We start from the raw sequence: 12963 nt of genomic DNA, 5'->3' as shown, positions 1-12963 counted from the left end.
CAGATGCTCTGCTGAACCAGGGGCCCTGCAGGGGCTTCAAGAAGACTGGGACTCTGCCCATGTGGGCAGCCACACTCGGACACAGGCTTCGCTCAGCCCTTTCTTTAATCTATCCCCTGGGGAGGGCAAGCACTGGAGTAGTCATTTAACAACACCCTGGAAGCCAATGCGCACACGCAAAGGCACTGAAACCCGTTGCTGCAACCAGAGTCTTGTTGTGGTACAAACCCAGGCTATTTCAGACCTTTGAGAAGGGGAAACTCTGGCCTTCACTCAGCTATATCTTGTTTTGTTTTTAGCCAGGGGCTCGTGTATCCCAGGCTGCCTGGAGCCCACTAGATCGTCTAGAATGACCTTGAACTTCTGATTATTCTGACTCTACCTACCAAGTGCTGGGATCACAGGTGTGCACCACGACCCCTGGTTTATACAGTGCTGGGGACAGAACCCAGGGCGTCGTGCGTGCTAAATAAGTGTTCTATCCACCAGACCACGCCTCCAGCCCAAAATGGGTTTGTTAAAGATCGTATAAACAACTTCTAAAATGTCAAAAACTTTTTTCCCAAATATATCTGAGAATCTTGAAAAAGGGACCCCATTTTTGCAGGGCCCAGAGTGCCTTCTATACTCTCTCCATGGGAAGCAGGTACCCAGGGTGAAAGAAATAGTGACCCCCCCCCCACTTTCTTTTTTCCCCTCCCTACTTTCCTGACTTGACCATGTGGTTATAAAGCTGCTGCCGCATAATTTGGACCTGCACTTTCTAGAATTTTCCCCCTCCCCCCCCTCTCTCTCTTTCTCTCTCTCTCTCTCTCTCTCTCTCTCACACACACACACACACATACACACACACACAAACAAACTTGCTGAAAGTAAAACCTGCACGGTTGCCTAGCTTGCATCGAGCCCGAAGAACATGAACCTAATTCTGTTTTTGCAGAATGCTCAGCTGGAAATGACGCTGTCCTGCTCGGGATGGGAAGGCTGCCCCACCCGAGGTTTTGTCTCATGAGTCAAAAAGGAGGCGAGAGCACTGTTTTAGAGTTTTTAAGAAGGCGAACATCAGAGCAGGGATATGTTTGATGGAACAGTGTCTGTGAGAGATCATGTCTAAAGCCATGTGCCCAACTGCCACATTCGTGTAAACAGAACAAAGGCTGTGGCATTGTTCGCCTGTGCTCTCCTCTATACAGGGACATTGTCACACTGGTTTCAAATGAGACTCTGCAAAACTTGTTTTGACATACAGTCTAGCTGTGTAGCACAGGCTAGCCTTTGAATTAATAATCCTCCTGTCTCTGCCACATGAATGCTGGGATGACAGAAGACCCCACCTTGCCAAGATAAAAGTGACTTTAAACTATTAATTGTACTTTATTGGCAAAAGCTTCTAAGCTCTTAGCTTCTGGCTTCCCTTTTTTTTTTTTTTCCATTTTTCTGTTTCTTGAATGTTTCTTTTACCCAGCCCTAGTCTGGTCCTGTAGCTCTGTGAAGGCCCCTGGCTCCCAGTCCATTACACCCCAGTCTGGTAGGTTTTCTGGAAGGTTCTATTATGGAGACTGAAAAGAATCGTAAGATCTTTTTCTGATTCTATACAACTGACTTGTGAACTTAACAATTCTATTCTCACTATAGTAAACTGTTTCATCACAAACATATGTATGAATTAGGAGAAGAATCACTTCACAACATCCTGTAGAGGGGGCAGGGATAGCTTTTCAGTGGGTCTGAGGTATCTTCTGGAGGCAAGGACAATTCTAGAACATGGTAAAATTGTCAAGGGGGTAAATGCAAAACTCTCTCCAGATCTTTTTCTACCAACAAGGCCAGATCCCACGCCGTTGGCTCCTCCTCCCTTCTGGGGCTGACCCAGAGAGGCCAGGAAGGATCCTTGCCTGCATGGACGGGTTAGACAGTATGTCTCCCATTCTCCTCGGGGGGGGGGGGGGGGGTCGTCTGTCTGAACATCCCTGTGTGCTCATTTAGGCCCCTCCATGTGAGCAGAGCTACCAAGATGCCTCAGCAAGCCAGACACAGTGCTAGTGTCCTGGAATGGAGGCACCCCGCAGCGCGGAGGTCGGATGCAGTTGGCTCTGCTCTGCAAGCCTGCACTGACCACTTTCGAGGAATCAGCCCTTCCATCCTAAATCACGGCTCTGCCTGCCTCCAAGTTGCAGATGGCGGGTTCTGCTCAGTTCACTGAATGCTCTTAGAAAGAGCCGAGGACTGTTTTTTTCTTAGCATGTCCTGACATGTTGGTGTGAGCCCCACTCAAGGAGGCAGAGCCAGGGCTGGGAAAATGTCCCATCCCATGGGGGACACGGAAGGCACTTCCCTCTGAGCCAACTGTACCGACCTTCCCTTCCGGACCCACTGGCGGTCTTCATCATACGAGCTATGTGGCCCCTCTTCTGTGGAAAGCCATGGGACTGCATATATCACAGACTCGAGGAGAGGCGTGCTCTCAGGGGGGCCCCGCTCTATGGCTGAGCTACGGAATGCTGCACTGGCCAGACTTCTTCCTCTCTGCCGTGGGCTATTCCTTTGGTTCTTCCACTCCACAGAAACTCCAGAGCACAGCTCGGACCTGTGCTGTGGACAAGGAAGCAGCAGAAAGGTTGTGTCCTGACCTCTCTGCCTCCAGTGGTCCTCGGGCCTGAGGTGTGGGAGAACTTCTGGGGTCTGTTTTGAATGGGTGGGGTTTTCAGGGTCTACACTGAGGCCAGGATCTCGGGGCCCAATTGTGACTCGTGTGCACTGTGGGGACACAGGTATGAGCCAGTCCCCGGGTACCAGCTCCATGTATGCAAGTGATAGACAGATAGACTGACTTGTGACTTTATCTCTGGTGCTGCAACGTGGGCGTAATTAACCCTTCCCTCACGCAGGTTGTCCCCAACCATAAATTACAAGAGTACCGGTAGGACCAGGTGATGTCTATCCTGAAAAAAAAAAAGTGCTCCCTATGTTAATTCGGAACATCAGACAATCATTAAAATGAAGTGAAACTATGACCTAAAGGTTTTTTCAACAGTCCATTTTAATCTTCTAGATCATTTACAACATAACAACATAAAACCAGCCTTCCGAAGACACGGGATTAAGGAAAAGAATCAAAGGATGCTTCAAAAGACACATTAAAATTACACTAATAAAAATGTCTACTAGGTGAGTCTTCCCACTCTTCACCCCACTGGTACCAATTGTAAGGAAGACTGTCATCTACCTTCTGCCCTCTGGGAGCTCAGGGGTCAGTGCTGGGCCAGCGGGACACAGATCCCAAGACTGTGGAGCTCCAGGTCCTCCCATGGAGACCCATCAGCCTCTAACCACCGCCCACCCGACTGGGCATCATCTGGGGTATCCAGCATGACTGGGGGGCGAACAGAATCTCGCACTCCCACGCCTGACAGCGGAACGGCCCTGTCATCTCAGTGGAGAAAGCTATCGCTCTGCGTGGATCTGCACGGCTCTGCACGGCCCTGCACGCCTTCCCTCCGCATGGTGCTTCCAGAAAAGAGCTTCCCGCAAAGAAAACAAGCTCTAGAGAATTTGCCCCTAAGCAGGGACGCAGTTCCTGAATGACCCCGATCAACTGCTTAGCTATGCTCAGGCACACACCTTGAGCTTGACCCCTCTACAGTTTCTGCTCTGCGCGTATCTGGCTACCTTCACATCAAGTCACTGGGTGGATGTACTGGAAGGCTCAGCAAGGGATAGAGCATTAAGCCAGAAAGGCCGCTGTCACAGGGTGGGCAGAGGCTGGGCCTCCAGTCCTTATAACCAAGGCTCTCACCCTCTGACCTCTCCCGGCTCTTGGTGCAATGATTTTATTCCTTTCTGAACAACTTCCCCCAAAGCAGCTGGGGTGCATCGTTCATCTTCCAGGACAGGCACCCCAGCTCTGGGAAGGCTCTGTGTGGCCTGACTCCTTTCCTCTTATCATGGCATTAGCCAGACGCTGGAGCTGCCTTCAATGGGGCCCAGTGTAGACAACAAAGGGAGACTCGGCTGCACTCACTGTCCTGTCCTCAGGTTCCTGGTAGTTGTAGCACTTGAATTTTAAGTGCACGCCCCAGGCCTAACTGTGCGGCTCTCACAGGATGAGGCTCTCATTCCCCTATACCCTGCACTTGGTAAACAGACATTTTTGTGATGACGCCTCTAAAGCTGGCATTTGAAGAAAGAGCTGGTCCAGGCCACGCCTCCTTGACCATGGCCCCTGGCTCCATCCTGCCTTGGGTTTCATGGCAATGTTGTGGCTTCCACAAATTAAAATTATGAACCAGAAAGACAAATATCCTGTCTTTGCATTATAGTGACCTAAGGATGTCATGAGGATGATGGCATTGGAATCCTTACCTTTTCTCTTAACCCTGAGTTCTTTGTCTTCCCAGGACAATGAGTTAGGAGGTCCAAGTACAAAGTAATTGGAACATATGGGTTAGCATATGGGTAACTCACAAGGCCCCGGAGGTCCTAGGAGCCCTGGGCACAAACTTCCCATCCCAGTGTAAGGGGTCTGTGGTCACCCAGTACACCCGAGGTCATTGCTGGTTCCTGGTGGTGTGGGACAGGGGCTAGCCAGAGCACCTAGCATCCTCTTTGTAAGGGCTGAATGACATCTCTTAGGGTGTATCTGGTTAAAGAGTATCACTAAACACTTATAAAAAAAAACTATTTTGAATACATGAAAGTAGCACACACCCCTTCACCGACGTTGAGCCAGGTCAGAGCTGACAGGACCTACCAGGCACCATCTCTGCAGCCCCTGGGCTTCTGTCCGAGGTTCACACAGCCCACTGCCCCTCACTACCAGCATGCCCCCAAACTGCTCGGCTTGCTCACTCTGGGACCCCCATCAGAGTCAGGGCAGGATGGCCACTACAGAGCCTGGGAGCACCTGTTCTGGGGCACCGTATCCCCCTTTTTAGCAGCCTCTCCCCCTCCCACGCAGGGCCCCGTTGGGCCCTGCACCTCCGAGATGGGCAGAGGCGCCCGTCTGTCACAAAGTGGAGGATTTGGTCTCTAGTTAAAAAACAGAGCCTGACATGGGATGGTTTTTTGCTCTCACCCACACAGACGAGCGGAAGCTACAGACACAGAGTTGCTATGGGTGGTGCCAGGGACAGAGATGAGCAAAGCCCAGAGCTCTGTCTCGGGTACAGGTGTCAGGTGTACAGGACTAATTGAGGTGCCCTCACCAGACCCCTCCTCCTCCTCCTCCAGGCCCGCTGGCGCTGGCGGCTTGTGCATCTCCTCTGAGGAAGCCTGAGGCTGGCTGGAGTAACTTCTGCTGCCTGAGACAGTCACACGTGCTCGGGACCTCTCACCTGAGGTCTCCGGGTGCTGAACTGGCGTGGAGGTAGCTAGGCCCGTGAGAGAAATGTGGTCACCTGTATCGTCTTCCTCAAAGTCGTTAAGGCAGTACACTTCATCCAGGTCAACGTCCAGCGTCCGGAAGCCCTTGGTGACCACACCAGGACGGGGGTCTAGGATGCCCCCAAGATGAGGCTGGGCTAATTGCTGCCAGTGGTGAAGCGTGGCTGAACCTTGTAGGGATGAAGAAAGGGGTGCAGAAGCAGAGAAGGGAGGGTTAGGATGCCAACTACAGCAAATGCTTCCCACCCTGCCACCCGAGCTTGCATGGGTCTGTGGGAGGGACCGAGGAGAGTTAACGTGGCCCTTGTAACTGGACAGCAGTGCTATCCCCTGCTGTACCAGGAGGGAATGCCACTGTAAAGAACCAACAATTTCTAAAGGAAAATACATGCTCCATACTGTGTGCCAATGACGTCTGGTTACACACCCAATGGCAAACTTAGCACACCATCATTCCTCTGACAGAAGAGGGTGAAAACAGGAGCCACGGGAAGCTGGTGGCGACAGCATGAGAGACAACCACGGACCAGGGGGCCATGGGATGGGTACTTGGGTACCAGCCTGTAGATCGAAGCTATAAAGAAAGGACTGGAGAAGCCACGAAGGGAGGTAAGTAAGGGCAGGGATTCAAGGACAAGGTAAGAAGTCACAGAGCCCTAAAGCTATGGAGCCATCTCCAAGGTGACACCAGACCCCACGACTCAGGTGATAGCCTGTGAGGTTTGTAATAACACCAGAGAGAATGTCCCTGATGACCCCAGGTGTCCCGGGCATTCTACCAAGAAGGTGTGCGAGGCCAGGAGTGTCTGGAATCCTGGGTGCCGAGGAGCCAAGTGACATCCCAGACAGAAAGGTGGCTTGGGTGGGTGAGGAGCAGCTCGGGCCTCTGTGCTTCCAAACACCTGGGTCAGGGACAACTTGTCATGGAGGTCTTAGAAGGATTCTGAAAATTGGACAATTTCAATCCCACTAAAAATGACAAAGAAAAGAAGATACCTTGAGCCCTAACACCCTCAAGGCCTCTTCGAGGTCCACACCAGTTTTAAGGACACACATTGCATTCTCCTTAGCAGACTTGGGACTGCTGAAGAGAGTGAAAAGTAACTCTCTCGATGCACAAAAGGAAAAAAACAAAACAAAACAAACACACCAAGAAAATGATATTCATACCTGTAAGGACTTCAGAAGTCCTCAGCTTGGGACAAAAGACAAGTTAATTTTAGTGGTCTCAACTGTGGGAGAAGACAAGGATGCTAACGCCATCTAGTGGCAAGAATCGGGGGTGGAGCAAAGCATTCCAGGGAAGCTCTGGGTCCTCACAGACCAAAGACTGAGCTTCAAATGGCACCTGGCGTTGAGACCCAAAAACCATTCTCAAGGCCCCAGTCCGCTGGGAATCGGGAGGAAACCGCTGCCCATAAAAGGGAACGCGTGTGCCAGGAGCATGCATGATCTGTAGGATCCCAAGCTCCAAAGAGCCACTGTTTTGTAAGTCCAGCCCATGTCAGACGTGGCAGCGTGGCGTATATATGTGTGATTTACATGCACCGTGTTGACAGAGAATGGCAGGAACAGAAGCAGGTCTACAGTCTATACCGTAGACTTCTTTCGTCTGTTTTTATTTCTCTGTGTAGTCTGACTGTCCTGGAACTGACTTTGTAGACCAAGCTGACCTCTAACTCAGAGTTCCACCAGCCTCTGCCTCCGAGCGCTGGGGTAAGCTACAACCCATCTTTATATTGTAGCATTATATGCAAGGTACATTGTAAGTAGCCCTGCACACACACACATCAGAAGGGTTTCTTTGACCTAGCTACAATCAAATGGGACTTGGGAGGAACTCAAGATGCTGTGGCCATGGTGTATTCAAGACCTCTGTTATAAAGAGAGGAGGCTGGAAAGATATCACAAGCAATAGGGAAACACCACGGCACTGTGAAACTCGGAGACAAGGCTGACTCTGACCAGAGGGGCCAGGCTAACTATGGAATGACTGGATGCCTTAGTTTCTCCTCCCCGTATGATTTTCTGGCTGGAGACGAGATGGAAGACAGATCTCTGGCGGGTTAACCTATTGTCTTCTCCACCATCAGCTCGCTGAATAAAGATGACAGTTTAAAGCCTCCACTCCTGCCTCTGCTTACTGCATTTGAAATGACAGCACGTGAGCTCCAATAGAAACTCACCGTGCTCTAGGTGTGAGCACAGCAGCGCATGCCTCCAACTCCCCAGGAAGCGTTCTCACTCACTGTACAAATGGGGGAATGGAAGGTTCCTGAGGTTAAGTGATTTAACTGTGGTGTACGAGTCAGAACGAGGATGCTCGGGCCAGGAATGTGGGCTCAGTGGGCAGCAGCGGCCCAGGGAGGTGTCCAGGGCCCAGCAGGAGGGATAGACACTCCCTCGCCACAGGTCACAGGGAGAGCCCTGCACAAGCCATCATTGTGGCCAACTCTGACATCCCACATGTCCACATCCACCTTATCTGATACTGAGTGTCGGCAGCTCTACACGCCCAACTCCTTGAGTTTTCAGGCCCACCACGACTCCATTTCACAGATCAAGATGTGAGTCTGGGGAAAGGGAGATGGTCTCCAGAGGGGTCGCCAGAGGTTGTGTTAAGTAGCGAGCAGCCCATCCGGGATTAAAACAAGGCCTCTGGCATCCACTCCTTGAAGCTCTCAGCAGAGACACGGCCCCCCATGAGCCTCGTGAATCCAACAGCAACTCCAGATGTGGCTGTGACCACGGACAGGTGCATTTAATTCCACAGACCTGAGAGCTGTCTCGGCCTTAGCTGTGGCTTTAGTTAACAGTGGGTCTCGGGAGCGCTTTCTCTTCCTGCTGGGTCTGAGGCTCCGGGTACTCACCTGAGCACCTGAGCAGGGGAACGCTCACTTCTTCCTCATCCTGCCATTCTCATGTCCCAAGCCATTCTGTAGGAACCCACCCAGCTGCTGGCTTCAGCACCTGGAGGTCTTTGCTTTGATACAGGGAAAGAGTTAAAAGTCACTATGAAGCCGACCTTACCCAGAGGCGAGCACAGGCTGCCTCTCCCTCTCCTGCATCTCAGTCTCGCTCTCCAACCTGGCTTCCTTTCCTGGTCCCCGGGAAGCAGGAAAAGCATTGTGCTATTGGCTACTTTTCCTTGCTCATCCGGCTAAGACTACCACACTCCTCCCACCCACGTGAGAACAGTCTGGGCCAGGCAGGGCTCAGGAGAAGGCCTACTGCGCACACCAGTCTCTTTCTATCTCGAATATCCTGTTCTTTACTGGCAAGACGGTTGAAATGGGAAAGGGAGGAGATGGAGGACACTGATTGGCTTCTGCGATGGTCCCAGACAATGGTCTCCAGGGACCTCACCCCGGGTGCCTTTATCTATGGGCATCTCGTTGGGCCGATGGAGACGCCTGTGAGAATATGGCCCCAGCATAATGCCGGGCCAGGTGGCAAGAGCCGTACCTGGGCCCTGTAGACCCAGGGAGCTGAATCAGGGGCAGGTGGATATTCTTGTTGGACAGCTATCTGCCCATGGTACAGATCAGGGAGACGGCTCCAGAGGAGGACTAGGTCAACCAGCACGAGGACAGAGGCTGTCACTGGGCACAACTACTCTACCGCCATCTTAGAGAATCACAGGGATGCAAACGCTGATTGCGGGGGGGGGGGGGGGGGGGGGAAGGAGGAAGAACATATCAGTTGCCTTCTAAACAGCTAAGAAAGAAGTCTGAGAAATACAAAAGGAAACCAAGAGGATCTGTGTCACAGGGTGTGTTATCACAGGCCAGTGATTTTGTAATGGTAGCAAGACAGCTTCCCGGGAAGCAGGACACCACACGTGAAATTCACCTTACAAATGAGTGGAGTTTCTTCTTACTTTTGTCATAAAACAAAGGTGCAAAGTTAGAAGAAATAAAGATGAATTGGTCAAAATAAATTCAAAATCTTATCCTGCAATGCACTTGAAAAATGAACCCAAAACATATCATAGGTGACCCAATGAAACACAGCCTAGTATGGGAAACAGAGTGATGGTCGCTGTCCAGTGAACTTTGAGAGACAAAAGAAGAAAAGAAAAGAAAGGCAGAAATAAAATTGCAGAAATGGAAGGTTTTATTGAAAGAAAACCAGACATAATTGAAGGTCAGGAAACAATTCCCAAGCTCACAACTGAATAAGCGATTAAAAAGGAATGAGCCGCCCCTTCCCTGGTGGCTAGGACTGAGCCCCTGCCTCGAAGGCCAGGAAGGATCTATTGCACAATTAGTTCATCACTATTAAAGTGAAAAACCAAAAGGAGCCCAGGCTCTTTCTATGGAAGCACAGGGACCATGGCACATTGCACGCCTTTACTAAGCATGGCCACGGCTCACAGGCTGCCTGTTCTGTAAGGCTGACATCTGGGGGCAGCAAAGGCGGAGACTTTCAGAGATGAAAATAACTGTTGTCCTCTACGGTACGAGTGTGTACCCATGACAGAAACTGTCTGTGGCGTTGAAACGTCATGATGAGTGAGGAGCGTAATGGACTAAAGTACTCAGACATGCTTTATGATGAGGGGACGACGGTGAGAGCTGAGAAAATGCAGATGTGTGGGCATCTGGCTTGACATCAAAAACGTGATACATGGTTCTAAAGCAGGCGTTCCAACTCACACGGGCTTCAGACTAAGATGGGGGCAGCAGTTGCACACTCGGTGGCTCCTGACCAGGCAGTGGGACGCCGGGGAGAACAGTCGCGACACACGAAGCAAGAAAAGGAGAAAGAAAACGGTGACGTTCCCTAGGAACTCAGTGTCTCAGTGCAGCCGCTGCACAGGCGGCTTACTGGGGTCTAAACAGGCGAGCCTCCTTCTCTATCTCCTTCCTGCCCCCACACTGCAGAGTGCAGGGGCCACCACAGAGCACACTTCCAGAAAGCCACAAATCGGAACACATGAACACACACAACATTTCCACGTGGCTAGGGGGGCGGTGCTCACAAAACTGGGTTTGACAGTGAACGTTCTGAGACGCCAAAGCGTTCCTTCTCTTCCCTTCCCAGACCTTTGGGTTGACCCTCAGCAGCCATCAAGGAAGAGACAGTGCACACCTGCCACTATCTAAGGCACTAAGGACAAAAGAGAGGCCTGCGGGACACCTGAGGTATTGCCAGACGGGTTCACGCCAGGAGTGCACCATTCAACCCACAACAGAGGCCACCTCAGAGGAACTCAAACCAGCAGCGTGGGTGGCTATCTCGAAAGAAAAACGAATAGGTGTGACAGAGGTGGCTGGCTTTCCCGTGGTGGATCAGGGCCCAGAGTGAGTCACAGAGGAGGACAGAGAGGGGCCGCGGCCCCTGGTGGTCACCTTCGAGCGGCTTCACGATCTGCAGCTTCTCGGGCAGGTAGGAGCGACTGCTGAAGGACATGCCGGAGAAGCCCGTGAACTCAGAGAAGCGTGAGTGTGTGCCCAGGGACATGATGCTCTCGGTGGGCGTGAGGGACCCACTGTGCAGCTCGCCCTTCTCGGCCAGCTCCCGCAGCTTCCTCTCCTGCTCCTCCTCGAAGAACCTCCGCTCAGACAGGTAGTTCTCCCGGCGCAAGGACAGCCGCCTGAGTGCGGTCTCCAGGTCGTGGGAGCCAGGGGTGCCTGGGGTGCCTGGCTTCTTATTGCGCTCCTCATTCCTGGAGAAGACAGGGGGTAAGCACCTAAGGCCAGCAAAGGGCACCGAGGACCTCCCCACCCCCGGGCAAGGCCACTGCTTGGACGGGAGATGGTCCTAGGAGGCCAGGCCAGCAGGGTGGGGAGCAGACAGCTGAAGGAGCTCCTCCTGTGGGGCTGAGCTGACTTTTCCTAGAGACAGACAGATGGCTGCACCAGGACGGACTGAAAATTTGCACATAAGCAAATATGTGTTTTCATAAACATCTCCCTCCTGGTTGTTTTTGGAAGGCCTTTTGCAGGTGGCTATTCCTGGGCGCCAGAGGGGAACTGATTCAAGGGGGCTCCCTTCTGGCTCTTATATGAAAGGCCCTGGGTTGTCAGTTCTGAGTGAAACCAGCTCTGTAAGGCTCAACTGGTCCAAAGTACCGGTTTTAGTAAGTCAGAGGCCCAGGGTGGACAGAATGGATGATGGGATGGGGGTTGGGTTCTACAGGGCTTTAGGGTGGAAAGAAGTCTGATCATGGCTAAGGAGCCCACAGCTGATGGCCCTCTTTACCCCACCTTCTGAAGCAAATCAGAGAGCCTGGGGCCTCCTCACCCTTCCCAGCACCCAAGCTCCCCAGGGGTTACATCAGGCATGTTAGAGAAAAGCACTCTGGGCGTCAGCTTGAGATATCCCTTCAGAAAACACCAGTGCCGTAGATACAGGGGTAATGGGGTGTGGAGAAGTCTACCCCTCACCTGTCTCTCTCTGATGGTGGCTGAGGCCCCGTTCATGGGGGTTCTCCCCTCCCATCCCTGCAACAGAAGGCAAAAAGCCTACTGCTCACCCCAGGTCGGCTGCCTCAGTTTCCAGGAGGATGCTGTTGGTCTTGTTGTCAAGGACCACGTTGCCAACATCGCTGCCGTAGAAGCTGGAGCGGGGGGTGCTGACGCAGCTGGATAGAAGGGAGTTCATGGCGGAGGACTGGTTGGAGCCGGGGATGTTCATAGGGGAAGGGGTCAGTGATCTCCGCTTGACCACTTGGTTCATGTTTCTCACGGTCTCAAAGACACGCTTCTGGTGACTGGGGAGAACATGGCAGCCGTGAGCAGCTTGTCAGAAAGAACCTGGAGCTAGCCCCTCCACAGATGGCCACCTCCAAAGGAACACCTCAGGGAGCCTGAGTGGCCTGCTGTCTGAGGACTTCTCGTGTTCCTGAGGGTGTGGGCGCCTCCATCATAGTATGGACTAGGGAGGTGCGATGCCCAAAGACTCTAGAATAGCTCAGCACTAGGGTCAGCTGGCCCGACACTGGCTATCACAGACCCAGCCTGCCCCAGAAACAACAGTCCTGAAGTGTCGCTTCTGTCTTCAGTATGCTTGCTTCTTTCCGATCTACACCAGAATGTGACCTCCACGAGAGCAGTGCTGCCTCACAGACATTTGCAGAATGAGTATGGGTAACTAGTCACATAAAAGAAAAAGCAAAACTTCAAACTAGTCTGAAGTTTCTCCTTGAGATGATGAACACCCCACACAGCCATTCTTAGAAACTGCCATTTCAAAGAACCCACAGTTTGGTTTGCATGTGTCTCCTTTTAAGGAGCAAAGGGTGGGCCCATTTCTGGACTGGCTGCTTCCTCTGGAGTGTGAGACCCGCACACACACCAAAGTCACCAGGACACTAGTCACACAGTCTCATATAAATTCTGCCTGAGGAGTTTGGGGAGGGAGAAAACATGGCCCCCAGATTCCTTCTAAATGCTCCAGGGAGGTCAAGCCTGAATCTGGAGTTAGGAGGGTACCTGTAGGAACAGAGACCCCAGGAGTCCACAGAAGGAAACAGAAGCCTGGCTCACGAAGGAGCTGTCTCTTTACCAGTGATATTTTTCTTTCTTTAGAGTAGTCCTTTCCATCAGGGGAAAGTGAGGTCGGCAGTGACAGGAA

The 12963-nt window shown here is 52.1% G+C and overlaps 1 protein-coding gene across 12 annotated transcripts in view; it reads right to left on the bottom strand.

The window, feature by feature from the left end:
• The window catches only part of Trak1 (trafficking kinesin protein 1), a 103655-nt gene that overhangs the window by 8982 nt on the left and 81710 nt on the right, over positions 1-12963 (bottom strand). For 5 of the 12 annotated variants that reach the window (XM_057767720.1, XM_057767710.1, XM_057767717.1 and 2 more), the window contains 3 exons: positions 11864-12100; positions 10737-11053; positions 5205-5552 (listed from right to left, as the gene is read on the bottom strand). In XM_057767720.1, coding sequence (XP_057623703.1) covers positions 5205-5552; positions 10737-11053; positions 11864-12100 — 902 coding nt within the window. Of the gene's footprint in view, positions 1-5204; positions 5553-9483; positions 11054-11863; positions 12101-12963 lie in introns of those variants that run through there. The other 7 variants (XM_057767712.1, XM_057767722.1, XM_057767716.1 and 4 more) reach the window with 3 other exon arrangements.

The sequence above is a fragment of the Chionomys nivalis genome, chromosome 4, assembly GCF_950005125.1.
Source record: "Chionomys nivalis chromosome 4, mChiNiv1.1, whole genome shotgun sequence".
In the NCBI taxonomy this organism is placed as follows: Eukaryota; Metazoa; Chordata; class Mammalia; order Rodentia; family Cricetidae; genus Chionomys; species Chionomys nivalis.
Note: the sequence above shows the minus strand (reverse complement) of the source record. Positions and strands in the feature narration are given on the sequence as shown.